Source organism: Furipterus horrens, unplaced genomic scaffold (genome assembly GCF_987537825.1).
Source record: "Furipterus horrens unplaced genomic scaffold, mFurHor1.1.pri manual_scaffold_6, whole genome shotgun sequence".
Lineage (NCBI taxonomy): Eukaryota > Metazoa > Chordata > Mammalia > Chiroptera > Furipteridae > Furipterus > Furipterus horrens.
Genome location: NW_028327176.1, coordinates 100631380 through 100659353, shown reverse-complemented (window position 1 = coordinate 100659353; position 27974 = coordinate 100631380). Strand labels below are relative to the sequence as shown.

The window sequence follows — 27974 nt, the reverse complement described above, 5'->3', positions numbered from 1 at the left end:
CCTATCTTCCTCCTCCTCCCCTCATCAGAGGGAGACTGGCACTCAGAACTACAGCCAGGGAAAACAGGGCTTCAAGGATTTCCCTAGGTGGATTCAAATATTAACCAGCAAAAGTTAAATGTATAAATACCGTCAAGTTTCTTATTAGGTGTGGAATTGCTAGAGCTCTGGAGAAGATGTTGGTGCTAAACTGTTCTACCAAATTACTGACCCTGGAAAAAATGCTGAAGAGTCACTTTCCTGAGTCACTCAAGGTACTGAATTTAAAGTTTTACTTTATTTCATTACTTTATTAGTCTGTGAAAATAATGCCAGACTGGTGGCTGTTACCCAAAGGTTTCTGATGATAAGACTCTGGGGGCACTTGTTAAACACACAGCTTTCCGGTCCCCACCTGCTGGAGACTGATTCAATGGACTGTAGATACAGCCCCAATAATTCTGTTATTGACAGTCACTCTAGATGATTCCTAGGAAGATTTAGGTAATGCTGGACTAGATCATTTTTAACGTAAATTCAAGATGTAAATGTTTTTAAATGGCAGAAGGGTATGGACTGGGTGGAACTGCTGGTAAGAATATGACCTATGTACATAATGGAACTGAAGTTTAGGGGTGGTTATTGGGTTTTTTTGGTTTTTTTTTTCTGTTTTTTTTCAAAATCTTTATTTTTGAAGTGTTTTCAGTGGCTTTGTTGGTCTTTTAAAAGTCTACAAGAACTTGCTGATAACTCAGTTACTGTGGATGACATTAATCAGAGATTACAACTAACTGTAAGATTAGAAATATATTAAGCACTCAGAGAAAAAATGTAGAGTGCGCTAAAATTGCCTCTGAGGGCTGAGTTTTCCCTGAGCAAAGAGATAAGCTGGTAATAATGGTTTTCCAATGTGAGCAGCTGCTCATAACCTAGAAGCTATACAATGAATCAGTTTCTGAAGAGAGAGACCAGGGAACTGTGTTTTTAACACCTTGGATAATCCTTATTTACACTAAAATTTGAACAAAAATGATCTAAACAAAGTCCTAATGCACTGTACTGGGTTGATTAAACATAGTCATCTTGTCTTATTGATTGTGCTTAAACTATATGTGGTAGAGAAATTCAGAGTGATAATTTGGAATCATACAGCTGAAAAAGTACCAAAGGGACAATCTGACCTAAATTTTCTCTGTTTTGAACGCTGGCACCAAGGTGTATAACTGTGTCAACATAAGAATCATTCAAACCTATGGAGAAGTTTTGTGAGTTTATTTGAACCAAACTGACAATTGCTGCGAAGCAAAACTTCAATGAGTTGAGAAAATGCTCCGGAAAATGCCAGTTTTGCATCTTATCTTATACATTACAATCAAAGGCACAGGCGTAAGGGGGTTATGTATATGAAATCCACTGGTGAAAGATTAGGGAAGCGGGAGAAAGCAGAATGGGGAAACCTCTAGGACTGGATAAAAAGTAAAATGATAGACACATTTCTTTTACGCAGGTGGGTACAGGATAGTTAAACAGTCAACAATTAACACTATAATAACAATGAGGGGATTTGTGGTCTCTGCTGCGTTGACTAGTGCTTGTGCTCTGAGGGGGCCAGGAAAATGGGAAATAATCAATACTTCGTTATTGCAAAGGCAGGTTTATCAGGCATGTTATCCTAGATGCAAAAAGACAACAGGCTCAGTTGAGGTGAAAATTGACCTTTGTTAGGGAAAAATACTGGCCCAGGACATAACTACCAGCTATAAACTGCTTTTAGTTAATAAGTTTTAATTTCAGACCATCCTATATGGTTACTTTTGGTCTCTGGGTTTATACGGCTGCCCTGCAGGCCTCCCCTGAGCTTGTCAGGTTAATAATGTGTGGCAACTTTCTTTGACAAATGGAGTGAGATAATTGGCTAAATTTCTTTGACAATGTGATGACTCTTTTACCAGAGAGAACTAAAAAGGTTTTGGTGACCTTAACAGAGTCATGAAATATATTATAATCATCAAGGCAAATGGCAGGCCCAGGCCAGTGTGGCTCAGTTCATTGGAGCATCATCCCATACACCAAAAGGTTGGGGTTTCGATTCTCGTCAGGGCACGTACCTGGGTTGCGGGTTCAATCCCTGGTCAGAGGGCATATGGAAGGCAACCAATATATGTTTCTCTTTCATATTGATATGACTTTCTCTGGCTCCCTTCCTCTCTCTCTAAAATCAATAAACATATTTGTTAAAGTAAATACATCAAAGACTTCCTGTAATAGATTTTTTTTAAAGCCAAACAATGGGCCCTTGAGTTATAATTATTATATTTACACAGTACATTAGCATACACCCTGGGTGTTGCTTTCCTGCAATCAACACATACTTGACCAGCTGCTCTGCAGAAGCTTGACCCTGTCTGGCATCACAGCAACACCCAGGGTGATTTTTCAAAGCCTAATCTTGTAATTTCATCTGATCCTTGCGAGGACTTTCAATCATTAATGAGCAAAATGTTCAGGAAAAAATTCTGATTATTGTTATATTTTCCTATCTCTGGAAATAGCTCCTTTATAGCTCCCTATTAAATGTAGTTTCAAGGAGAAGGATTGGGAATAGGTTTTTAGAAAATCTCATGCAATTGATCAGTATAATTTTATGTGCCTGAAGTTTTACAAGTGTGAATTTATGGTTTAGTTGGCTTTTCAACCTGTTTTATTTCCCTTGGATGTAGAGAATAGGAAACCAGTTAGAGAACAACAACAAATATTAACAGCTGCCTTGCTGGACTTTTTCACATAAGTACAATTCTTTTTTTAAATAAGGAGTATTTCAAAGTGTGACAAAATTATTAGATTGATCATGTTGTATTTCAGTTATATTGAATTAAATTTCAGTTTCACATAGCTAATATTTTTATTAAAGATGTTGCTGCTTGAGTTTGAATAAACAATCTTACCTATAACACCAAAGCTATCTTGTAAACTGCAATATTATGTTAGCCTTGTAGCATTAACCTGAGAAAGGGAATTAGTTTGATTTAGATGGCTTAAGGCAAATCCAATTTTTGGATTTGTCTGTAAACACAGTATCATGACTGTTTTTTGAAGACTTGCTAGGTTTCTACAGTTATGATTATACCCCAATGAAATGATATAAGATAACAAGACAGAGGAAAATAAATCTCACGTATGAAATTGATCTTGGTATTTATTATAGGTTTGAAACTGCACAATCCTTTTGTCAACATTAAAACCTATTTCCAGTCTGACTTTACTTTGCTACAATAGACCTAAAAGTGGGACATGATGTAGTAGAAAGAGTGCAGAGCTAGTAGCTCAGTTCTTGTCCTTCATTCACAGATGCTCAGTCCCTTTGGGTCACAGGATCCCCCCTTGGAGAATGGACACAATGATTTCTGAGACTGTTAGTGTAACATTTTATGATATTCCCTAAAATTATTACACTATTTATGATAATACCACCTACATCATTCACTATTAATATTCAAATGTAAAATAATCATTTAGCATAATAATAAATGTGTGTTACATAGACCATTGTGGTGTAGCAAAATGGGTGAGGTTTCTCAGCATTTCTGGCCTGGAGACCTTGTCTTGAGCAGATCATGAAGATGCTGTTCTGGGAAATTTGAAGGAAAACATGGTTTACCAAGGGTCTAAAGAATTAGGTCCCTGCACAAAAGAGTAATATAATGACACATAAAGCCCTGTTCTAAATTTGAATAAGGGGTACTAGAGTCCTGTTTTCCTTGAAGGAGTGCCCCAAGACATTTTCATGATTCTGTCCACAAATTTGAACTTTGGTTTTTTTTTTTACAGCCTCTGGCATCAAATCCCAAAAGTAGAAGAAAATCTAAAATTTATTCAATTCGATTATATAAAAATTAAAACTCAACAAAAGGTAGTTTCAGATACCCCTGCCATTGCTCTTCCTGGCAGTTATTTGTCAGTATAAGACACCCCAAGGGGAGCTAGGTGGACATATTTTGTAAAATTTCTAATAATTTACCAATGTGACAATAATTTACCAAGTTGTGTAGTTTTTGTATTTTATGCTGTTTTAGTTTGTAACTAGCCCTATAGAAATAAGGTGATTAAAACAGGGGGAAATGATAGCAGGGCCCAGGTGTTAGAGTTTAGCCTTAATTGATAGGCTTAAGTAATTGAAGCTGTGACTGGATAGACTTTCTTTATCACCAAACCTTTGCTTCTGGAATTTTGCCTAGAGGGTGGCGGCAGGCAGCAGGACCCCAAATTGCTTTTCGGTAGCATAACTACTATTGAATCAAGATTAAAGCATTTCCATCTCCCTAAAAATTATCCTGTGTCTTGTTGTATCATCCTTTCCTCTAGCCCCATAGCCCAAGGCAACCAGTGATCTACTTTCTGTCTCTATAATTTTGCATTTTCTAGAACTTCATGTAGACTTTTATGCTTTGCTTCTTTCACTTAGCGTAATGCTTTTTGAGATTCATTTGTGTTGTTTTGTGTATCAGTATTTTGATCTTTTTTATTACTGTGGATGTCTGTGACGCGATATTCTAGCGTCCGCATCGTTTAGAGCTGCGACTCAGAACATGGCGCGTTCCTAGAAGCCGCTTTCGGCATCAGTGGGCGGCGGCGCGTGGACTTGCAAGCGTGGGGCGCGGGACCAACCGACGCCACTTCGTGTTGGACAGTGGAAGCTGGAGAGCCGGGCTATTCGGACTGAGCCAATTGGTTTCCATGGATCTCAATAGTGCCAGCACTGTTGTTCTTCAAGTCTTAACTCAGGCCACCAGTCAGGATACTGCTGTGTTAAAGCCAGCTGAGGAGCAGTTGAAACAGTGGGAAACACAGCCAGGTTTTTATTCAGTGTTGCTGGTAAGTTGCTTAAAAATAGTTATTATTTTTAATAAAATGAGACACTATTCTATTGTTTTAAAAACCTACTTGTGTTGGTGGTTTACTTAGTGAAACTGATCCAAATGTTTGGCTGCCATTGCACTGCCATTTACTAATTCGAGGCATGGCACTTGGAGGACATTTAAGAGATGTTTATTGTCGGGTGAGTATACCCAAGCAGGGTATTGGTAGTATCTGCTTAGAAGGTTACACTGCCAGTTTTCTATTTTAGCCTGTAAATGCTGCCCTCAAGACTGTAAAGGAGGAAAGAGGAAGGACATCTCTAAAATCAGAGAAGGAAAACTCTGACTCCAAAAAACCTCCGCTGCCTTGCGGCATACCTCTTCAGGGGAAAGGCTAAGGGAGTAAACCCCGACAGAAAATCCGGAGCCGGAGTCCCTAAGGCGGTTTGACATTGTAGTCAACACCGGCAACTCCTGCGGCGCACCTGAAGCCAAGCTGTATTGACTTTGTCTTTCCCTTGGACCCTTCAGCTGCGAAGAGAGGGGGGGTCTGCTGCATGGGCAACAGCAGACCCTCCATATCACCCTGCCCAGGCTCTGTAGCTTCAGTTTCACTGGAGAGGACACTCCAGCGTCATCGCAAGATGTCGACTCAACACGGGAGGAGACAGATACCGGTTATAAGCTCATCCGATTGGCGAAGGAAACGAGCGCCAGGGGTCTCCTCTGACGGTGGGAGAGGTCATCGCACCTCACTGGACAGCTACCATCTCGCCATGGCTCGCCTGCCCCACTGGGTGCGTGGGGATCAGAGAGGCGCCTCTCGAAAAGTGGGCCACAAAACACCCGCACCAGTTCATTCCAAGCAAACAACAAGGAAGAAGCCTCCGGCTCTTCGCCTCGCTAGCTGGAACATCAGGACCATGTGCCCCGGACTTACTGCAGACCTTCCGTGGATCAAGGGTGCCAGGAAAACCACTGTCATCGATAGGGAACTGGCACGACTAAACATCAACATTGCGGCTCTACAGGAGACCCGGTTGGCTGACAACGGAACTATCAGAGAAACCAACTACACCTTCTACTGGCAAGGGAAGTCTCCGGACCAACCAAGACAGCACGGTGTTGGGTTCGCTGTGAAGAACACGCTTGTTAACTCCATAGAGCCACCCACAGGAGGCACAGAGAGATTACTTACCCTCCGATTGTCAACAACTTTCGGCCCAGTCAGCATTCTTAGCGCGTATGCCCCAACCCTCTGCACCACCACCGAAGAGAAAGAACAGTTCTACCATGCACTGGACGAAGCGTTATCCAAGATTCCCAGAAGTAACGCTCTCTATCTCCTTGGAGACTTCAACGCAAGAGTAGGAGCCGACCACATGGCCTGGCCCACCTGCCTTGGAAACTTTGGGAGAGGAAAGATCAATGAGAATGGTCAGCGACTGCTTGAGCTTTTGTGTCACCACGGCCTGTGCGTGACAAACACATTCTTCAAGTGCAAAGAGATCCACCAGGTGTCATGGAGGCACCCCCGCTCCCGCCATTGGCACCAGCTTGACCTCGTCATCACCAGAAGAACGGATATTGGCAGCACCCTCCTCACCCGCAGCTACCACAGTGCAGACTGCGACACGGACCATGCCCTCGTGGTGAGCAAGGTGCGCATAATGCCGAAGAGGTTGCACCACTCCAAGATGAAGGGTCGCCCACGCATCAACACCAGTTGTGCCAGCAACCCAGTTAAGACCCAGCAATTCATCAACAAGATGGAAGATGCACTCGGCGAGGGAGTGGCGGCAGATGACATTATCGAATCCAATTGGCCACGTCTCCGCGACGCCATATACAACTCCGCCATTATTGCTTACGGGAAGAAAGAGCGGAAGAACGCTGACTGGTACGAGGCTCACTGGGAAGAAATGGAACCCGTGATCGAGGCTAAGAGGAAGGCCCTACTGACTTACAAGGTCACGCCCACTCCCAGTACACTTCAAGCTCTACGGGCTGCCAGGAACAAAGTCCAGAAGACCGCCCGCCACTGTGCCAACACCTATTGGCTAAACCTGTGCAGAAGCATTCAGGAAGCCGCCGATATAGGCAACGCACGAGGAATGTATGAGGGTATCAAGAAGGCAACAGGCCCAATCCCCTCCAAGATCGCCCCCCTTAAGTCCAAGACAGGTGAGGTCATCACTGACCAGGAACAGCAAATGCGGCGGTGGACCGAGCACTACCTCGAGCTGTACGCAACGAAGAACACCGTAACAGACACTGCTCTTAACGCCATCCCAGACCTACCAGTCATGGAGGAGCTAGACACCCCACCTACTGCGGCAGAGCTCGGCAAAGCCATCGACCGCCTTGCTTGCGGGAAAGCACCAGGAAGCGACGGAATCCCTCCAGAAATCCTAAAGAGCGGGAAACCAGTCCTGCTACAGCCGCTCCACCATCTACTCTGTCTCTGCTGGAAGGAGGGTTACATCCCCCAGCATATGAGAGACGCCAACATTATCACCATGTACAAGAACAAAGGAGACTGCAGCGACTGCAACAACTACCGGGGCATCTCTCTCCTCAGCGTCGTCGGCAAAGTATTCGCCCGGGTCGCTCTTGCCCGCCTGCAGACCCTTGCTTCCCGCGTCTACCCAGAGTCCCAGTGTGGCTTCAGAGCTGGCCGATCAACAGTGGACATGATCTTCTCCCTACGCCAGCTGCAGGAGAAGTGTCATGAGCAGCATAAACCACTCTACCTCGCCTTTATTGACCTCACGATGGCGTTTGATCTGGTCAGTCGAAGCGGACTCTTCAGCTTGCTACGGAAGATTGGCTGTCCACCACATCTGCTTGCTGTGGTCATGTCCTTTCACGACAACATGCACAACACGGTGTCCTACAACGGCGCAACCTCTGAGGCCTTCCCAGTCAGCAGCGGAGTAAAGCAGGGCTGCGTCCTCGCGCCTACGCTGTTCGGAATCTTCTTCTCCATGCTCCTCCAATACGCCTTTAAGGACTGCAGCGAGGGTGTCTTCATTCACACCAGATCCGATGGCAAGCTCTACAACCTGGCCCGTCTACGAGCCAAGACCAAAGTCAAAGAGGTGCTCATCCGTGAGATGCTCTTCGCCGACGACGCAGCTTTGACATCACACTCCGAAGAGGGACTCCAGCAGCTAGTCACTTGCCTTTCCCACGCATGCAAGGAGTTCGGACTAGCCATCAGCCTGACGAAGACGAATGTTATGGCTCAAGGCACGGGGACTCCCCCATGCATCACCATCGACGGATACACCCTGGAGGTTGTCAACGACTTCACTTACCTCGGGTCCACCATCTCGAGCTCTCTGTCAGTCGACTTGGAGGTCAACCGGAGAATCGCCAGGGCAGCCACAGTTATGGCCAGACTGAACCGGCGAGCGTGGAACAATTCCAGCCTCACTGAGAAAACCAGACTGCGCATCTACCAAGCCTGCGTACTCAGCACTCTCCTCTATGGCAGCGAGACGTGGACCACCTACGCAAGGCACGAAAGGAAACTCAACAGCTTCCACATGAGGTGCCTGCGACACGTCCTGCATGTCGCCTGGCAGGATAAGGTCCCCAACACCGAGGTGCTGAAGCGAGCCAATATGAGCAGTTTGCATGCAGTTCTTAGTGAGAGACGCCTCAGGTGGCTCGGCCATGTCAAAAGAATGGATGCAGGCCGTATCCCCAAAGACCTCCTCTACGGCGATCTAGCAGAAGGCAAGAGGTTGACAGGGCGCCCAAAACTGCGGTTCAAAGACATCTGCAAAAAGGACATGACACAATGCTCCATCAATCTCAACACATGGGAAGTTCAAGCAGACGACCGCCTAGCCTGGAGGCTCGCGGTCAGGCAAGGTAGGTCACGTGCAGAGGCTGCGCGCAACGAGGAGGCGGTCCAGAAAAGATGGAGGCGGAAGCAGCGTCAACAGCAGCAACAACAGCCATCTGCCTTCACCTGTAACAAGTGTGGCAGGGATTGTCACTCCCGAATCGGACTGCACAGCCATTCTCGGCGGTGCAGATAGACTCTCAAGAAGCTACGCCATCGTCTCTCGAGACGGACGGCTGCCGACGACGACGACATTAGCATACAGAGAATTCTAATCTTTTTTTCTCCTTCCAACAACTGCATAAGATTTTTATTAACCAGTTTATAAATGGGTAAACTCAAAGAAGCTCAAAGAAGGTGATATAGGAAGTAAAGCAGAGTCAAATCTCAGTTCCTTTGATTTCATATCGACTGCTTTTCCCATGGCAACCTTGCTACCAGGTGCCTAGGTATAGATGTTGAAATATTTTTCCTTTTTTTATTTCTCCTACAGTGCTTGGTATGGGGCCTTGCCCATAATAATTACTCAATAAATTGTTGTTGATTGGTCACTGGAAGCTTTATAAAATAATTACTTATTAATTCCCTATCTGTTCCAATCTTATTTTAAAGGCTTCTAAATTCAGATTAGTTGACTTGATCTAAATAGCATATGTAATTCTTAAAATATTTTTCATACTATCTCACTTGAGATTCATAAAAACTAATATTAATACCTCAGCAATATTTTTTTAATATTTTATTTATTTTTAGAAAGAAGGGAAGGGAAGGAGAAAGGAAGAGAAACACATTAATGTGTCCCCCCAACTGAGGACATGACCTACTACCAGGAATGTGCCCCAAATGGGAATAGAACTGGTGACCCTTTGGTTCACAGGCCAGTGCTCAATCCACTAAGCCACTCCAGCCAGGGCAATACCTCTGCAATATTAATACCTCTGAATAGGCAGATATTTATATTATAATTTTACAGATGATGCTACTAAATCAGTCTGCATGGTAGAGTTCAGATTTAAACATAGGTTTTCAGATTCCAAATTGCATGTTCTTTGAAATGTTTGCCTCTCATAACACTAGTTGAAATAAGAATTAAAGGAATGAAACAGGCAAAAATGGATGCCTTTTTTGAGTGATCTCTTTAATAGCTGCTTAGCTTGGTACTCCCAGTTTCTCATTTTCCATACACTAAGTCTCTTTATCCCTGGATCTCCTTATCCTACTTCAGTTATTGAATTGTTGTGAATGCCTGGCTTTGGTTAACAATACTTTCAGAATACCCCTTCAGTTACACTATGTCCTTTATGTTAGGTCCAGCAAGAGCGAGAGGAGAAACGACAGGAGAACAGTACATGAGTCTAAAATAGTCATTTGGCCAGCTGCACAAACAGGCCCAGACCCAATGGTGTCAGCAGTGAACAAAGAAACGTAGGGTGTTTTAAAGGGGGAAGGGAATTGAAGGGACTCTCCGTTGATGGCTTTGGGACAGTTGGCCCTGGGAACAGAGAGGCTTACTAAAACAGAAAAGTTACTGAGTTCTTGCTGGCAAGCTAAGATATCTTCAAAGGACACAGGCAGTCACTGGCATCAGCATTTACTGCAGGGGCAGCAGATTTATTGTGGTGAGGCAGTCCCTGACACCAGCAGTTACTGTGGGGCTCACTAAAACCAGACCTGGATTCCCAGAACCCAGGTATTATGCCTAAGACTTTAGAAAATAAAAAGATAGAGAAAAGATAGTTTTTGTTGTTCCCCTCCATTCTTTGGAGTTTATGGCTATGCATTTTATAATCTGACTGCAGTGTTAAAGCAATTAAATACCTCCCCAAGTGCCCCTCACAAGTTCTAACGGCTAGTTCCTCAGCATTTTTACTTTCCCCTAGCCAGACTTGCCATCTCGCTTCAACACTCACCCTTTGAATAAATAACTATTAGAAGGGTTTTTTTCCAATCAATGCAAAATCTTTCATTTGGTTCCAAATTCTAGACAAACATGTTGTTTCTTTTCTTTCAGAATCTGGGTATTGGAAAGAGTTTTTTCTTTTTACCCTTTTAAACCTTCCAATCATATTTAAGCTCCATTCTTGAATAAGGATGTTTGGTTTTCTTGTGTGAAATCATTCTGATAAATACTCTGTAGTAGTTGTAAGATCAGCAACCCCAGCTTTTAATGATTGACAGAACAAGTCAGGTTAAACAACAAATAGCAGAACAAGCCAGCTTACTTTAGCTCTTGGATTCTCACTAAGTGTGAGCCATGTTGTTCTCAGCCAGATTAAACAGGGAAAAATACCTTTTATGATAAGATTTGAGTGAGGTCCCAGATTGGATAAAACAAAAGAGAATTGGAAAATGATCTAGGCATTGAGGTAAGTTATTTGAATTAAGTTATAAAGGAGGTAAAATGTCGGTACTAATGCCCTTTTAATTTTTTTTTTCACTGAAGTGAAACATATACTAGAAAGTGCACATAGCATACTTAGACAGCTCAGTGAATTTTCACAAAGCAATTACCTGTATAACCTCCACTCCAAGAAAGAACATTATTTCAGACGTTGTTCCCTAACCTGGCTGGTTTGGCTCAGTGGATTGAGCGTCGGCCTGCGAGCTAAGTGTCGCTGGTTCGATCTTCCAGTCAGGGCACATCAGAGAAGGAAAACTCTGACTCCAAAAAACCTCCACTGCCTTGCGGCATACCTCTTCAGGGGAAAGGCTAAGGGAGTAAACCCCGACAGAAAATCCGGAGCCGGAGTCCCTAAGGCGGTTTGACGTTGTAGTCAACACCGGCAACTCCTGTGGCGCACCTGAAGCCAAGCTGTATTGACTCCGTCTTTCCCTTGGACCCTTCAGCTGGGAAGAGAGGGGGCGTCTGCTGCATGGGCAACAGCAGACCCTCCATATCACCCTGCCCAGGCTCTGTAGCTTCAGCTTCACTGGAGAGGACACTCCAGCGTCATCGCAAGATGTCGATTCAACACGGGAGGAGACAGATACCGTGTCACTCCCGAGTCGGACTGCACAACCATTCTTGGCGGTGCAGATAGACTCTTAAGAAGCTACACCATCGTCTCTCGAGACGGACGGCTGCCGACGATGTTCCCTAACCCTATGCTCCTTTCCAGTCACTAGCTTTCCCTGGTCCCCAAAAGTAACTGCTATTCTGTCTTCTAAAGCCATAATTTAGTTTTGTGTATTTTTGAATCACAGAAGTCTCTTTTTGTATTTAGCTTCTTTTGTTCAACATTGTGTTGCTTTTTATAATCCAGAGAATGAATATGCCATAATTGATTTATTTTTATACTTTTGATGGACATTTAGATTGTTCCCAGTTTTTGTCTATTATGAAAATGCTGCTGTGAACATTGGCCTACAGCTCAGCACTCCTCGTTACCACCACAACCTTTTCTTTCCTAGAAGCACACATATTGTTTTGTAGGACAGACTTCTTTGATTCTGAATAGAGAAAACATTTTAAAGGCCACAGAAAATTCTAATATTACTTTAGTATCATTTACTCAAAAAGCATTTAATTAGAGGTATCCAGCCAAGATGGCAGTGTAGGCAGATGTGGCTTGCCTCTTCGCATAACCACGTCAAAATTACCACTAAAATATAGAACAACCATCAGCCAGAACCATCAAAAATCAAATTGAATGGAAGTCTGACAACTACAGAAGTAAAGAAGCCACTTCCATCAAGACGGATAGGAGGGATGCAGACATGGAACAGGCTGGTCTCTCAACCACGTGTGGTGGATAAAAATTTAGGAGGGATATCTCAGGAGCGAGGAGTCCGAGCCCCACACCAGGACCCCCAGACCAGGGTTCCAGTACCAGGAAGATAAGTCCCCACAACTTCTGGCTACAAAAACCAGCAGGGACTGAGTTGGTAGAAGAAATTGCTGGAGCCCCAAGAAGTTTCTCTTAACGAACCCACATAGACTCACTCAGACTCACTCTCTCTGAGCTCCAGCACCGAGGTAGCAGCTTGAAAGGCACCAGTGATATACAGGGAGAAAGTGAAGTATCTGGCATCAGGGCAAGTGGAGGCCATTGTCTCTTTTCTAAATCCTCCCCTGACAGAGCCAGCAAGTTGGTGCCCTATCTGAAACTCTATCAACCTGGCTAACACTGTTTGATCTGCCTTGGAAATCCTCAGAGACTCTGACCTGCCCAACTTATGGGCCCACCCAAGCTGCTTTTCCATATTAATTGTTAGTCTTGGTTCATGCTTCACAACTTCCTAAATCCTCTCAAACAAGCAACAGCTGGCCTCAGTGAGCTCAAGGCCCCGCACTACCAGCAACAAGCTTACATTCATAACTTCGCTCTTCCTAGGAATCTTCAAGTCAAGTACAAGTATGTAACAGCCATCTCAGATTGCTTTATAGCTCAGGCAGGGTGGCCCATGCAAAATACAGGTGGGGGCTGATGCTGGCCTGCACCACCCAGGAAACCCCAGGGCCAGCGCACCCAGTGGACAGTTACAGACCACATCAGAGCACCACCATCCTGCCCCTGAACAGCTGACCCTCGACAGAGGGCTGAGGCTGCTGGTCAGTGATCACAGCCAGTCCTTGCAGCTGACTGGCCTGGGTAAATTGATCTGCCAACAGCAACCAAGGTTCAACTACAGGAGGCAGATGTACTCAGCCCAAACCACAGGCACACTCATCTTGAGTGAGAGGGGAGGCTGTACTACTGGACCCTACAGGACACCTACTACATTAGGCCATGCTACCAAGACCCAGAGTCAAAGCAGCATTACCCAATACACAGAAACAAACACAGGAAGGATGCCAAATTGAAGAAGCAAAGAAATATGGCCCAAATGAAAGAGCAGAACAAAACCCCAGAAAAAGAACTAAAGAAAACTGAGATAATCAACCTATCAGATGCAGAGTTCAAAACACTGGTGAGTATGATGCTCAAAGAACTCATTGAGTATGGCCACAAAATAAAGGAAGAAGTGAAGTTTATACAAAGTGAAATAAGAAAAATATACAGGGAACCAACACTGATGGGAAGGAAGCTGGATCCAAATAAGTGATTTGGAACAAAAGAAATAAATAAACATTCATCCAAAACAAAAAGAAAAAAACAAGAATTTTTAAAAAATGGAGAGGATTAGGAACCTCTGGGATAACTTTAAATGTACCAACATCCAAATCATAGGTGTGCCTGAAGGAGAAGAGGAAGAGCAAGAAATGGAAAACTTATTTGAAAAAACAATTAAAGAAAACTTCCCTAATTTGGCAAAGAAAATAGATATACAGGTCCAGGAAGCACATAGAGCATCAAACAAGTTGAACCCAACAAGGATCACATTAAGACACATCATATTTAAAATGCCAAAGACTTCCGGCCAAGATGGAGACCTAGACAGACACGCTGCACCTCCCTCCATAACTAAGAATACAACTGCTTCAAAACTAGAGACAACCAGAAGTTCCAGAAAATCAAGCTGCATGGAAGTCCAACAAACAATGATATGAAGAAGAAATACTCATCCAGACAGGTAAGAGGGGTGGAGCTGAGGCGGATAGGACAAGGTGTGGTGGTGGCAGCAGAAGCAGCAGCAGCAGGCCAATGGAAAACATGTTTTAAAAAGTCAGGAGGGACACCTGGGGAACACTCCCAACACCAGACCAGACTGCACAGCTCATGGTTCCGGCACCAGGGGTAAATAAAGCCTCATTGCTTTTGACTGTGAAAACCAGTGGGGGTTGGGGCGGAGAAAGAAACAGCTGATCTCTCGGCAGAGTCCACTTGTTTAAAGGGCCCCCACAGTCCTAGAATGTCCGCAGACCCACCCACTCTTGGGACGACGGCCAGGGCAGCAGCTAGAGAGGTGCTAGTCCCATACAGAAGTGGGAGAAGTGCCTGGAAGAGGGGCAAGTGCTAAGCAAGCGCCATTGTTTCTTCCCAGACTCCTCCAAAGGCGGATTTAATGGCAGGCGCACCGGGCACACCGGGCGTGTGCCTTGAGCCCCGACTTCTGACAGGCCCTTCAAAACCCCAATTTTACACTTTTTTCTATTGACACCAAGTTTGGTTTCATATGTGCAATTTTAATTACATACAAGTTGTAAACTTGCGGGGCCCTTCAGAAGTCAGGGCCCAGGCTCTGCGCCCGGTGCACCCGCCATTAAATCCGCCTCTGCGCCCACATACAGCCCCATAATGTGGTGAAACATGTCTCCCTGTACTGACAAATACCTAAGGCTCTGCCCCTAACAACGTAACAGGTGCGACAGCTCTACCTAAGACACAGAGGCAAACACAGGAGCCTGTCAAGATGAGGAGACAGAGAAGCATGGCCCAAAAGAGGGAACAGATCAAGGTTCCAGTGAGAGAACTAAGCAATGAGGAGATAGCCAACCTAACAGACGAGGAGATAGCCAGTCTAACAGATGCAGAATTCCAAACACTGGTGATAAAGATGCTCACAGGCTTGACAGATATGCTTAAGTATGGCAAGCGCATTAGGGAAGAAGTGAAGGCTATGCTAAATGAAATGAAGGAAAATCCACACAAAACCAATGATGAGCGGAAGGAAACCGGGATTCAAATCAATGATTTCGAACATAAGGAAGGAAAAAACAGTCAACCAGTGCAGAATGAGGAAGCAAGAATTGAAAAAAATGAGAGGTTTAGGAACCTCTGGGACAACTTTAAATGTGCCAACATCCAAATCATAGGGGTGCCATAAGGAGAAGAAGAAGAGCAAGAAATTGAAAGCTTATGTGAAAAAATAATGAAGGGAAACTTCCCAAATTTGGTGAAGGCAATAAGACACACAAGTCCAAGAGCACAGAGAGTCCCAAACAAGCTAGACCCAAAGAAGGCCACACCAAGACATATCATAATTAAAATGCCAAAGGTTAAAGATAAAGAGAGAATTTTAAAAGCAGCAAGAGAAAAGCAGAGAGTTACTTACAAGGGGTACCTATAAGACTGTCAGCTGATTTCTCAAAAGAAACTTTGCAGGCAAGGGGCTGGCAAGAAGTATTCAACGTGATGAAAAGCAAGGACCTACAACTGAGATTACTCTATCCAGCAAAGCTATCATGTGGAATGGAAGGGCAGATAAAGTGCTTTCCAGACAAGGTAAAGCTAAAGGAGTTCATCATCACCAAGCCATTATTGTATGAAATGTTAAAGGGACTTATTAAGAAAAAGAAGATCAGAACTATGAACATTAAAATGACAACAAACTCACAACTATCAAAAGCAGAGTCTAAAAAATAAAAACAAAAACAAACTAGGCAAACAACCAGAACAGGAACAGAATCATAGGTATGGGGATCATTTGGAGGGTTATCAGATGGGAGGGGGAAGGGGACAAAGGTGGAAATGGTGCAGAGATCAAGAAGCATAACTGAAGGAACAAAATAGACAGGGGGATGTTAAGAATAGTATATGAAAGGGTGAAGCTAAAGAACTTACGTGCATGACCCATGGACATGACCTAATGCAGGAGGACTGCTGGAGGATTCTGACTTATCCAGTAATATTTATTGCTGACATATGTGCCCAGCACCCATTTAGTAAGCCTGCTGATTTAGTACCTCTCACTTTGTACTGTAGAAAACTAGGTTTAAGGAGAGTTTTCTTAGGCTTTCATAGACTTTTTACCAATTTTTATGTGCACTGATGAAATAAGAAAAGTGAACTTTGTGTATGTTGGGAATAGATTTCTAATTTCCCCTCTGGTGACCATAATTCTACTGTAGAAAAAGAGGTTAAAAGGATAATATATAACTGCAACAGCTGGGATTCCATTGGCTTGTCTTTCTGGGTTCTCTGCCCAGGTGTATGGAGCAGTGATGAACATAAATCGTGGGAATCCCTTTCAAAAGGAAGTGGTTATGGATTCATGGCCAGACTTCAAAGCTGTTATCACTCGGCGGCAGAAAGAGGTACAGTTTTGAAAGGCAAAAAAATAAGAGTGGCATCAACTAGGAAGAAAAGATTAGGTAAAGGGGATAGTATGACCACCATAGCCATATATTTCAGCTTACAAAGCTGCATATTTTAACATTGGCTCCTAATTTGACTGGCTTTGGAGTATCAGACATATGAAAACCCTGTAGTCTAAATGTGTTCAATTAAGTGTATCTTTAGTGTCTAATAATCTCTAGAAGCATAAAGCGTACATACTTTCTCATAATAATTTTTTTACTGGGTTGATGATTCCTTATGATGGATGACTTTAGTCATGAGTGTAAATATGGAAGAACATTGAAAAAGACAGCATCTGCGCCATTCCATCTCTGAGACCAAAGAGAGGCTCAAGTAATCAAAGATGTGCTGTCCTGACCACATTAGGAAAGTTCTGAGGGTTCTAGTGAATTGTACCTTTTCTATTTTTATAAATAAATAAAATCCTAGAAGTATGTGATATAAATGTCTAACCTCCCTAATATTAAAAGAAATAATCAAGCAAAGATGCCAAAATTTCTGTGCTTTTCCTCACTAGAGTACATGAATCACATTGTCAGTTAGTAATTGTTTATAGGTGACTAAGTTTGCTAATGGAAATTATCTAGACATGCACAGCTAACAGTATCTAATCTATCTAGAATTTCAGTTATCTAGAGGAAATGTTTATGTTTTTATCATTGTGTCTTCTGACCTAGGCTGAGACAGATAACCAGGACCACTATACCAATGCCTATGCTGTGTTCTACAAGGATGTCAGAGCTTACCAACAGCTGTTGGAAGAACGTGATGTTATCAACTGGGACCAAGTTTTTCAAATACAAGGTGCGGTCAAGTACAAGACACTAGGTCATCATTAAATCCTTTCTGTCATATGTATATCAGATAGATAGATATTGCATATATTTTACATGAATGATATATACACATACACATGCAAAAATACATATCCACACATTTTACATATTAGAATCTATGTATTACAATTTTGTAAGAACATTTATTTTTATTCCTAATGAGGCTTAGCTTTTGGGGTAGGTAGAGGTCATTTAAATGGGGCTGCATTTAAGCAGTATTTTTACTGTTAGTAATGTGAATATCAGTGAGTATCAGCATATTTTCCTTATTACTCTTAACCCTTTGCTATTACAATCTTTTTAAATAACTCAAATTTAAGTCTAAGTCAATAGGTAAACTTTTCTTCTTTCTGAAGCAAATAATTATAGAAAGAGATAAACAGCTGATCTGCATAGTATATCCTGAAATGCTTTCATAAGAATGTATGTGAACTCCAAGGAGATAACTGCATGCCATCAATGCTAGTGGAAGAACTTTAGGTCAAGTTAGAAGCAGATGAAGAGTTCCTCATATTGAGATAGTTCGGATGGATAGTTTCAGCTTCAGTGTGTCACTTACTCTTTCAACTTTTTAATGTTTGGAGCGTTAACACAGGCAATGAAGTTACTATCGACAACTGTTTCAGTGAAATCAGTGCCTTGATCTTTGACATGAAGGCAGGAATTCCCATGTCAGAAATATAAAGTTTGGTAATTTTTTTAAGCCACAAAGAGCTGAAGCCCTCTCACAAGGAAAAACTTGTGTCCATTTACAGACAATGACCAATATATATTCATAACCTAAAGATTTGGGATGTTGTGTAAAATCCATTTGCAAATGCTCAGAAAGATCTTACAGAAGGTGTTCTAAACTATCCCTCACCTTTACAGATTTACACAATTGTGCTGGTTAGAAGAGACAATTCAGAAAAAAATGTTCTCAACCAGTATTACTTTAATGTGGAAATAAATATACCTAATCCCTGATGTGAAAAATTATGGCAATAATTAGATGGATATTGGTCTATATGCATGACATCTTCAAATCACCTGAACCATCTTACAGAGAGAACATTCCCATCATTGCCAATATTCTTTTTCCAAAAGGCTAAGCTCATATTCATGAGCAGTTATAGTCATTTGAATGGACTCATTGACCCTCCCTGAAGGCTTGGTGGTGACAGATGTGACTTAGTAGCACCTAAGAGAGCTGGAGCAGTAAAGGCCTTCCATTGAGCATGTAAGTCAGGGCAGGCAATCCGTAGCTTCTGAAGTGGTCTCTTGACTATAGATTTCTGTGGTAATAACTATTATCTGCTTGGAACATTGAATAGATTCTAAGAGGTCATCAACATCTTCACTATTCTTCATCAGAGCACCCAGATGCGTGCTGTTTTCATGACATTCCCAAATCCTATCCAAAAGTCTATCTACTGCCACATAAGTGTTCAGTCTTATAAACAAAAGTCTATTGATTGCTGTACGTGTTCCATCTTTTGCTACAACTCAGGCTCTAGTTGGAGCTACAAGTTGGGCTGCCTGGATCGATCAAGCATTAGGTAGTGGAGCTACGTCAGTGCTGGGTGTTGAGAGCAACACCTCCCCCTGCACAGAAATGCCTTTGCCATTTTTAATCTAAGAGGCTTCCATAAACAATATTAAATCAGGGTTAACCCACTAACCTAACTCAGAGGAGCCAAACTCCTTGTGTTTGGCATGCGAGAACAAGAAATGAAAAAGCATACAGCTAGCCCGAAAGGCCAGGCTCTTTTGCTCACTGTTGGCTGCATGGACAAGACAGAGTTTGTCTACATGAGCACTAACCTGAAAGTTTCAGAACCCTGCCCACTGCTAACCATGGTTCGATAAATGTCCTGAATCTGGCTTCTCCAATTAGCAATTCCTGCCTTTCTAAGGAGGGAGGGTGGACGAAGGCAGAACAAGTGGAAATTCCTTTCTTTGTGAGAAAGAAAATCATTTGTTAAAAGCGGTAACATATACAATGGACAGAAGAACACGGTCAGCAACACTGGAGAGAGAATCAGCAAAATTCAGACTATGGAGATGTTCCCCAGCAAACAGCTGTATTCTTATTTGTTTATTTATTTATTTACCCTCACTTGAGGATAAGTTTATTGATTTTCAGAGAGAGAATGAGAGAGAGAGAAAAACAATGTGAGAAAGAATCATCAATCAGTTGCCTCCTATATGAACCCCGACCGGGGACTGAACTTTCAGCCTTTGGTGTACAGGACTACACTACAACTGGCCACTGGCCAGGGCACAACTGCATTCTTTAACAAATAAATTAAAAAAATTTGTAAAAGGGGGGGTGGAAATTAAAAGAAAACATGTAGATCAAGAGTTACATGAAAAAGAAGAGGTAAAATCAAACTATAGTGTTTAAGGATGCACACTTAGGTAATAAAACTATAAAGAAAACACAGAAGTGATTATCATAAAAATGATAAGTGGTTATTTTTAGAGGAGAAAGAATTGCGGTTTGGGAGAGTGGTAAATAGAAGATGGCTAATAAATTTCTATTTTAAGATTTTAATTGTATGTAGTTAAATATATATAATAATTGATTAAGCTATGTATTTTATGCAGTTTTCTGTATCTGTTACATCTTATAATTTAAAAGTTTTTTAAAGAAATATTAATATAACTTTTAGAAAGAATTGGTTCAATCTAACTTAGGAGAAAGAAATTCTGTTTGAACTATCACTCATACCTTTGGTTTACACTACCTATTTTTTCACCATAGGTAGTCTTTTGAATTACTTAGATTCAATTCAGTGTTATAACATGGGATGCTAGCTACAGCATCTACCATTATAATAGCATTAACTTGAAGACCTACTTATCTTTTCTTAGACTTAAACTCTCTGAGGAAGGAGCAAAGGCTCAGATATCAGACTGATTTCAACATGACTTCCCACTCACATATCCTTCAAGTGACTTACTGGGAGGAGGAAACAAACCACTAGATATGAAAGGAAGTGGAAAAGTCAATTTCCAGAGGTTCAGTCCATCAGGACCCAGACTGGGAAGGATTGAGCAGATGGGGGTTTGGAGAAGCAGAGCAAGTCAGTTCTAAGAAACAGAAGCTAGCCTGCCCCGCTTAAGCTCTGTCAGAACAGACCATACCTTAATTCCTATGTCCCACTGTGGTGCAGTACCAGGACAGTGTTTCATATACAAGGACTGAATAAAGATTTATAGATAACATAGTACAGCTATGATGAATGAGTGGGATCCAGGTGAGTTCAGCTCAGGATAAATCTCACCAACAGTCAGTCTATGCCTTGGTGTTTCTGTAATGAGCATTAAACCAAGAGGCTCGAAGAGAGTCCTTAAAGACAGAATTCCATGCCAAATAAATCTAAGCTCTTTTACACTTCCAGCTAGATGGCAGATCGTAGACTTTTAGAGTTATGAAATGCCTCTTACCTAATCAGTCTGAGAAGTCAGAAAAATCAAAATTGCCACAAGAAATCCCAAATTCCTAAAGTATATTCCCATCAGAAAATTCCATGGAACATCATGCTCCTGATGAACAACATGATGGGAATTTGAAAAACTGCACTAAGTTTGAAAGTCAGACAGGGAGTAGGTATAATAATTCATATGTAGATACACAGTGGTTAGGATAATACACAGTGGCAAACTGGTGGTATTAATGATAAGTTTTAAAATACTGCAACAAATTTCCTTTTTGCGTTTTCCAATAACATGCTCACATTTTTCATTTGCCTCTCCATGTACAGGGCTGCAGAGTGAGTTACATGATGCTTCCAAAGCTGCTGCCAACTCAAAGCAGCTGGATGTGAAGCTCACTTCCTTCAAGGCAGTTCGTTTTTCTCCTGTTTCAGCTCTGCCGGACACCAGTTCCCTGTATGTAAATCTAGCCTATGCATTTGGGGTAGGACTTACTGCTACAAAAATACAGAGTGGAAACTGGAGTACTTAGTATAATTAAGGAATATTTAGGTACCTTGAATTTGGGCGATTGAGTCTAAATTTGAGCCTGTGTGTCTGTGTGTGTATGTTTATTCTTTTCCCTTGTGTAGTGCTTGACTGCTCACAATTTCCTGCAAAATCAAATCAGTGTCTTTGTCCATAGTAATAAATGAACTCAGGAGTCCTGTATTTTCACATTATGCACAGAAAAATCATTCCTTGGGGTACTCCTTTCCCAAAATAATTCTAAATAACCTCTGTTCTCTGAGCCCAAGATGGTCATTATTGTTGTTTTGCTCTTTCAGGGATGAAGGAATGTAACTGATTCGTGTAGAGCTTTTATAAGCCAGACACTAAATGTTTTAAATATGTTACCATTTGAATCCTTTCTACAACCCAATAAAGTAGTGCCATTATCATTCAATTTTTTTAATGGTCATGTAACACACAGGAGTAAACTGTACAGCCAGGAAATAAATCCCACAAAGTCTGATTTCAGAATTCAGTCCTTCAAAATATGGTTCATATCTGCATTCTTTTCTTCTTACTTTGGGCCCCTCTTCTGTCATTTACTAATTACTTTCCCTTCTGCTTAACCTTTCTGAGACTCAATCAGTTTCTTCTTCTTGAAAATTAATCTATATCTTCCTTACCTGTCTTTCATGAGCAAATGAAACACGATACCTGAAAAGTACCCACCTCAAAGAATGTTAATTTTCCTCACTTCTGTGGAATATGTTGAAGGAATTATTGAACAAAACAAGACTAAACCTAAAGAAGAATGGACACTTAAAGTTACATAAAGCAACTGCACTTTATTTTTATCTTATTTTTTCAGTTATGAAGCTTTTCAAACACATACAAAAGGTTGAGAGAGTAGTATAATGAATATTCCCATCAGTATATGGGTTATCTTGTTTCATCCATACTCCTAACTACTCTTCCCGCACCCTGGATTATTCTGAAGGAAATTTACCAGACACTGCCCCATTATTCTTGAACATTCCAATATATATTTCCAAAAGATAAGGATTCTTAAAAAATGACTAATATCACTCCTGTGACAGGGTCCACAAGACCACACACAGGCTCAGTGATCAGCTAGGAGGACTCACAGGACTCAATACCTATAGTCATGGCTGTCATCTACTGCAATGAAAAGCTACCAATTAAAATTAGCGAAAGAAAAGGGTGCATTGGTGCAGTCCAGAGGAAATCAGGCACAAGCTACCCAGAGTCCTCTCCCAGTGAAGTCACCCAGGACATGTTTAATTTCCCCTGCAATGAGTTGTGACATGTGCTAAGATTTTTATTGGAGGCACCCTCTGCCTAGCATACACCAGTCTCCTAGACTCCCAGAAGGAAAGCTGGTGTTCAGCATAAACCATATTGATTGTATAAATAGGCAGAGTGAGCCACTTTTATCCATTCTGAGAATGGCAGGACCCCTCCAGGTTCAAAGTCCCAGATACCATCCAAAGGCCAACCTGGCAAACAGGCTTTTTTTTAAAGTATATTTTACTGATTATGTTGTTACAGTACTTCTAATTTTTTTCCCCTTTGCTCCCCTCTGCCCAGTAACCCCCTTCCCTCCAGCAATCCCACCTCCCCTTAGTTCATGTCCATGGGTCATGTGTAAAAGTTCTTCGGCTTCGCCCTTTCTTATATTATTCTTAACATCCCCCTGTCTATTTTGTACCAACTGATTATGCTTCTTAGTCCCTGCACCATTTCCCCTTTTCTCCCCCTTCCCCCTCCCAGCTGATAACCTTCCAAATGATCCCCATACCTATGATTCTGTTCCTATTCTGGTTTGCTTAGTTGAATTTTGTTTTTATTTTTTAGATTCAGTTGCTGATACTTGTGAGTTTGTTGTCATTTTAGTGTTCATAGTTTTGATCTTCTTTTTCTTAAGTAAGTCCCTTTGACATTTCATATAATAGTGGCTTGGTAATGATGAACTCCTTTGGTTTTACCTTGTCTGGAAAACATTTCATCTGCCCTTCCATTCCAAGTGATAACTTTGCTGGATAGAGTCATCCTGGTTGCAGGTTGCCTTTCATCACATTGAACACTGCTTGCCAGTCCCTTCCTGCCTGAGAAATCAGCTGATAGTCCAATAGGCACCCCCCTATAGGCAACTCTCCACCTCTCTCTTGCTGCCCCCAGGACTATCTCTTTATCTTTCACATTTGGCATCTCAGTCATGATGCATCCTGGTGTTGTCCCCTCTGGGTCCAGCTTGCCCAGGACCCTCCGTGTTTCCCATACCTATATGTCCCTCTCCTTCACAAAATTTGGAAATTTTTCCTCATTTTTTTCAATTCTTGCTTCCTCATTCTGCACTGGTTGACTGTTTTTTTCTTCCTTATGTTCCAAATCATTGATTTGAACGCCAGTTTCCTTCCCTTCACCATTGGTTTTGTGTGGATTTTCCTTCATTTCACTTAGCATAGCCTTCACTTCTTCCCTTATGAGTTCGCCATACTCAAGCATATCTGTCAAGCCTGTGAGCATCTTTATCACCAGTGTTTGGAATTTTGCATCTGTTAGGTTGTCTATCTCCTCATCTGTTAGGTTGGCTATCTCCTTGTCACTTAGTTCTCCCACTGGAACCTTGATCCGTTCCCCCTTTTGGGCCATACTTCTCTGTCTCCTCATTCTGACAGGCTCCTGTGTTTGTTTGCCTCCGTGCCCCAGGTGGAGCTGTCGCTCCTGTTATGTTGTAAGGGGTGGAGCCTTAGGGATTCGTCAGTACAGGGTAACCCGTTTCACCACATTGTGGTGCTGTATGTGGGGGAGGGGTCCAAGAGGGAACAATGAGGCCTGCCCAGCACTTGCCCCTTTTCCAGACACCTCTCCCACTTCCGCACTGGACTGGTGCCCCTCTAGCTACCTCCCTGGCCGTCATTCCCAGAGTGGGTGGGTCTGCGGATGTTCTAGGACTGTGGGGACCCTTTAAACAAGTGGACTCTGCTGAGAGACTGGCATTTTCTGCCTCCTCCCCAACCCCCACTGGTCTGTACAGTCAGAAGCAATGTGGCTTGATTTTCCCTGGTGATGGGACCGTGAGCTGCTAGGTCCAGTGAGGAGCTGGGAATGCTCCCTGGGTGTCCCTCCTGACTTTAAAACATGTGACTGCGCTTTCTTCTGGCCTTCCACTGCTGCTGCTGCTGCTGCCACCACACCGTGCCCTCTCCACCCCGGCTCCTCCCCTGCTACCTGTCTGGATGAGTATTTCTTCTTTATATCTTTGTTTTCTGGACATCCATGCAGTTTTATTTTCTGGAACTTCTGGTTGTTTCTAGTTTTGAGGTAGTTGTATTCTTTCTTAGTTGTGGAGGGAGCATAGTGTGTCTCTCTAGGCCTCCATTGTGGCCAGAAGTCCCAAACAGGCTTTTATAAAGATAGTGGCCTCACGCCTGCTCTGTTAACTCTTTTCTGCACAACCTCTTAAAATTTTGTTAACAATATTTCCTTAAAGTAAAACAACTGGTTAGTAGTCACACTTCCAAAATTATCATAATATTTTAGCAATTTGCTTTGAACAAGCACCTAAATAAGGCTCATACATCGCAGTTAGTTAATATCTCTCTTAGGTTTCTTTCTTTTATATTTCTGGCATTACTTTTTGTTAAAGAAACCAGGCTATTTGTCCTTTAGAGTTTTAGAGTTTTCCACAGTCTGTTTACTATTATATCTGAGATATTATTTTAAAATTTCCTCCATCCCCAGTCAGGCCTTTTAAAACCAGTTTTTTACTTGAATTGCTCCCTTCTGTATAGAAAGTTAGACAATTTTTCTTTAACAAAGTCATTGCCCAAATGTGTACACTCTTTATTTTGGGTACCCTGCTCTTCAGATACAAAAGGTCGTGGTCTGTAGTATAATTACTGAAACACTTGGCTTGCCTTAGCAATGTTTTTTATTTTTTATTTTTCTTTAAAAAATTTATTGTATTTTTTCCATTAACATTTAGTTCCTTTACACCCTCACCCCCAACACCACACTGGTGTCCATGTCCACGAGTCCTTTTCCCCTTTGCCTGAGCAGTGTTTGTATTTGCACTGAAATTTCTGCCTGAGGATTGTCTTGCTTAAAGTTCATTTTCAAAAATTAAATTAAAATTTCTATTAAGCCAGTTATTGCTGGTATATATTTACTTTTTTACCCCTGCTTAGTGTTTGGGTGATTGTCCCAGTGCCAGAGTGCGGAGGAGGCCTGGAATGTGGGCTAACACTGCAGAACCACTAATGAAAAGAAAACACAAACTCGTGCTTTATAAAGAAGATCACAGCCAAAATGACATTACCAGGCCCTCAGCAGTCACTGGCAATGGTCTAAACACATCGGTAACTTCAAGAATTAAAACAAATTCTGAAGCACAACCAGCACCACAGGCTTTCAGCCAAGTAACCCACCTTGGTTCTTAGAAACTGCACCAATTCTTATCTTTTTCTTTCTCTTAATGCCATGGGATGTTAGACCTTTTTCCAAACCTTTTAGGGGTCAGTCTAGAAAAACTAGCATTTTTTGAGCATGAGCATATATGCCTGGGATGTTAGGCAATTTGTACTTATTCTCTGGGCATGGAAGCATAAAGATAGAAGTTCTAGCCTAAAATACCTCTTTCTCTCTCTTTTTATTTTTAACCAAGAAGAATAGGAGCCCAAGAATCTGCTCTTTTCAAGGCGTCAGAGAAGGTGGCAATAGAATCAAGACTTAGAAGAAGTTTGAGAACTGTTTTACTTGCTTTAATCTATACTAAGGACAATTAGAAATGGGCATAAAACTAGATGAAAAGACTTAAATCTGAAATGAGGATTTTTTCCTATCAGAAACGAAATCCTGAAAGATTGTTTATAAATGTGGGGAGATGAAATCTAATTCACTGAAACTGTCTTCATATTTGTTAGGCCCTATCTCTGGGATGGTCTCTCAGTTTAAATCAGTCTGAAAAGAGAAGCAGTTGTTGGCAGTCCCATGATCCTGAGCTCACATTTCTTCTCGGGCCATTTTCTTTCTTCTAGAATGAGTTCTCCCCCACGACTAACCTACCTGAGTGTAGCTGAGGCCGACCTACTCAACCGGACATGGTCGCGGGGTGGCAACGAGCAATGTCTCCGGTACATAGCCAACCTCATCTCCTGCTTCCCCAGTGTGTGTGTCCGTGATGACGAGGGAAATCCAATTTCTTGGTCTATCACAGACCAGTTTGCCACCATGTGCCACGGCTACACCCTGCCTGGGCATCGCAGAAAAGGCTACAGCCGGCTGGTGGCCCTCACACTGGCCCGGAAGCTGCAAAGCCGGGGATTTCCGTGTCAGGGCAACGTCCTCGATGACAACACAGCCTCCATAAGCCTCCTGAAGAGTGTCGGGGCAGAGTTTTTGCCTTGTCGTTTCCACAGGCTCATTCTCACCCCTGTGGCTTTCTCTGGCCAAGTTCACCTCTAGCCCAGTGAAACATCAGGAATTTTCTTCCTTTTCCTGAGGATACACATACTTCTTTTTTTTTTTTTTTTTTGTGAAAAGAAAAAGAATTGTTTATTTAACAGTTATATAGATTTAGTTATTTGTGGATTTCTGTTGTTAAGTCTTATGCTCTTTAAAACACCCACAGACACATATCCTTGCCTCCCCCCCTACCAAACCAGGCCAGTTTTAGGAAAGTCAGAGAAACCGTTTCCCTACTTTCCAAACACAGTTCAGCTCCACCAGCAGCTGCCAATCACTCAGTTCTGATTGGGGAGGTCCTCTCTGTGCTGTGGTGCCCTCCAGCTCTCAATGCAGAACCGCCTGGATTCTCAGCCTCCTTGTAAACTGCCTTCTTCCTGCAAACCGCATGGATCTCCTCTCCTCAAAACCTCATGGCAAGAGCCTCTTAAAGCAGCCTGGAGACCTCCTCCTCCAAGCCACATGGAGAAGGCCCCTTCACCAAGCCGCATGGAGGGAGCACGCGAGAGAGCGAGAGAGCGAGAGCGCACATACTTCTTAATTGCCTATAAAGAGAACATTAAAAGTGGGTGGGGACAGGCTGGGACATGATCTGACACCACCAGGGGCAGATCCAGGAAGTGAAGATCAATCTAAGAAACAGAAACAAACAAGAAGAGTCACAAAAATGGGGAGACAGAGAAACAACACCCCATCAGAAGGAAAGGAGGAATCCCCAGAAAGAGTGATAAATGAAATAGAGGTAAGCAAACTATCAGATATGGAATTCAAAATATGGATTATAGGGAAGCTCATGAGCTCAGCGAGCTCAAAGAAAACTACGGAGAACTCCAGGAAAACTACAAGGAACTTACTGAGAATTACACCAGCATTACAAAGGACATAGAAGCTATCAGTAAGAGCCAGGAGGAAATGAAGAATACAATTTTTGAATTGAAGAACACAGTAGAAGGAATCAAAATCAGGCTAGAGAAAGCAGAAGATTGGATCAGCGAGCTGGAGGACAACGTAGAAAAAAATTCCCAGACAATGCAACAAAACAAAACAAAAAAAGACTGAAAAAGAATGAAGAGGTTTTAAGAGAGCT

At 42.4% G+C, this 27974-nt stretch overlaps 1 protein-coding gene across 1 annotated transcript; it reads left to right on the top strand.

Moving 5' to 3' along the window:
• The first annotated feature begins 41 nt into the window (after window positions 1-41).
• GLYATL3 (glycine-N-acyltransferase like 3) lies at window positions 42-26919 on the top strand. The gene is made up of 5 exons (XM_090280460.1): window positions 42-254; window positions 16502-16609; window positions 17330-17456; window positions 21238-21364; window positions 26461-26919. Exons 1-5 carry the CDS (start codon window positions 177-179, stop codon window positions 26885-26887), a joined length of 867 nt encoding a protein of 288 aa, XP_090136586.1. The 5' UTR covers window positions 42-176; the 3' UTR covers window positions 26888-26919.
• The last annotated feature ends 1055 nt before the right edge of the window (window positions 26920-27974 follow it).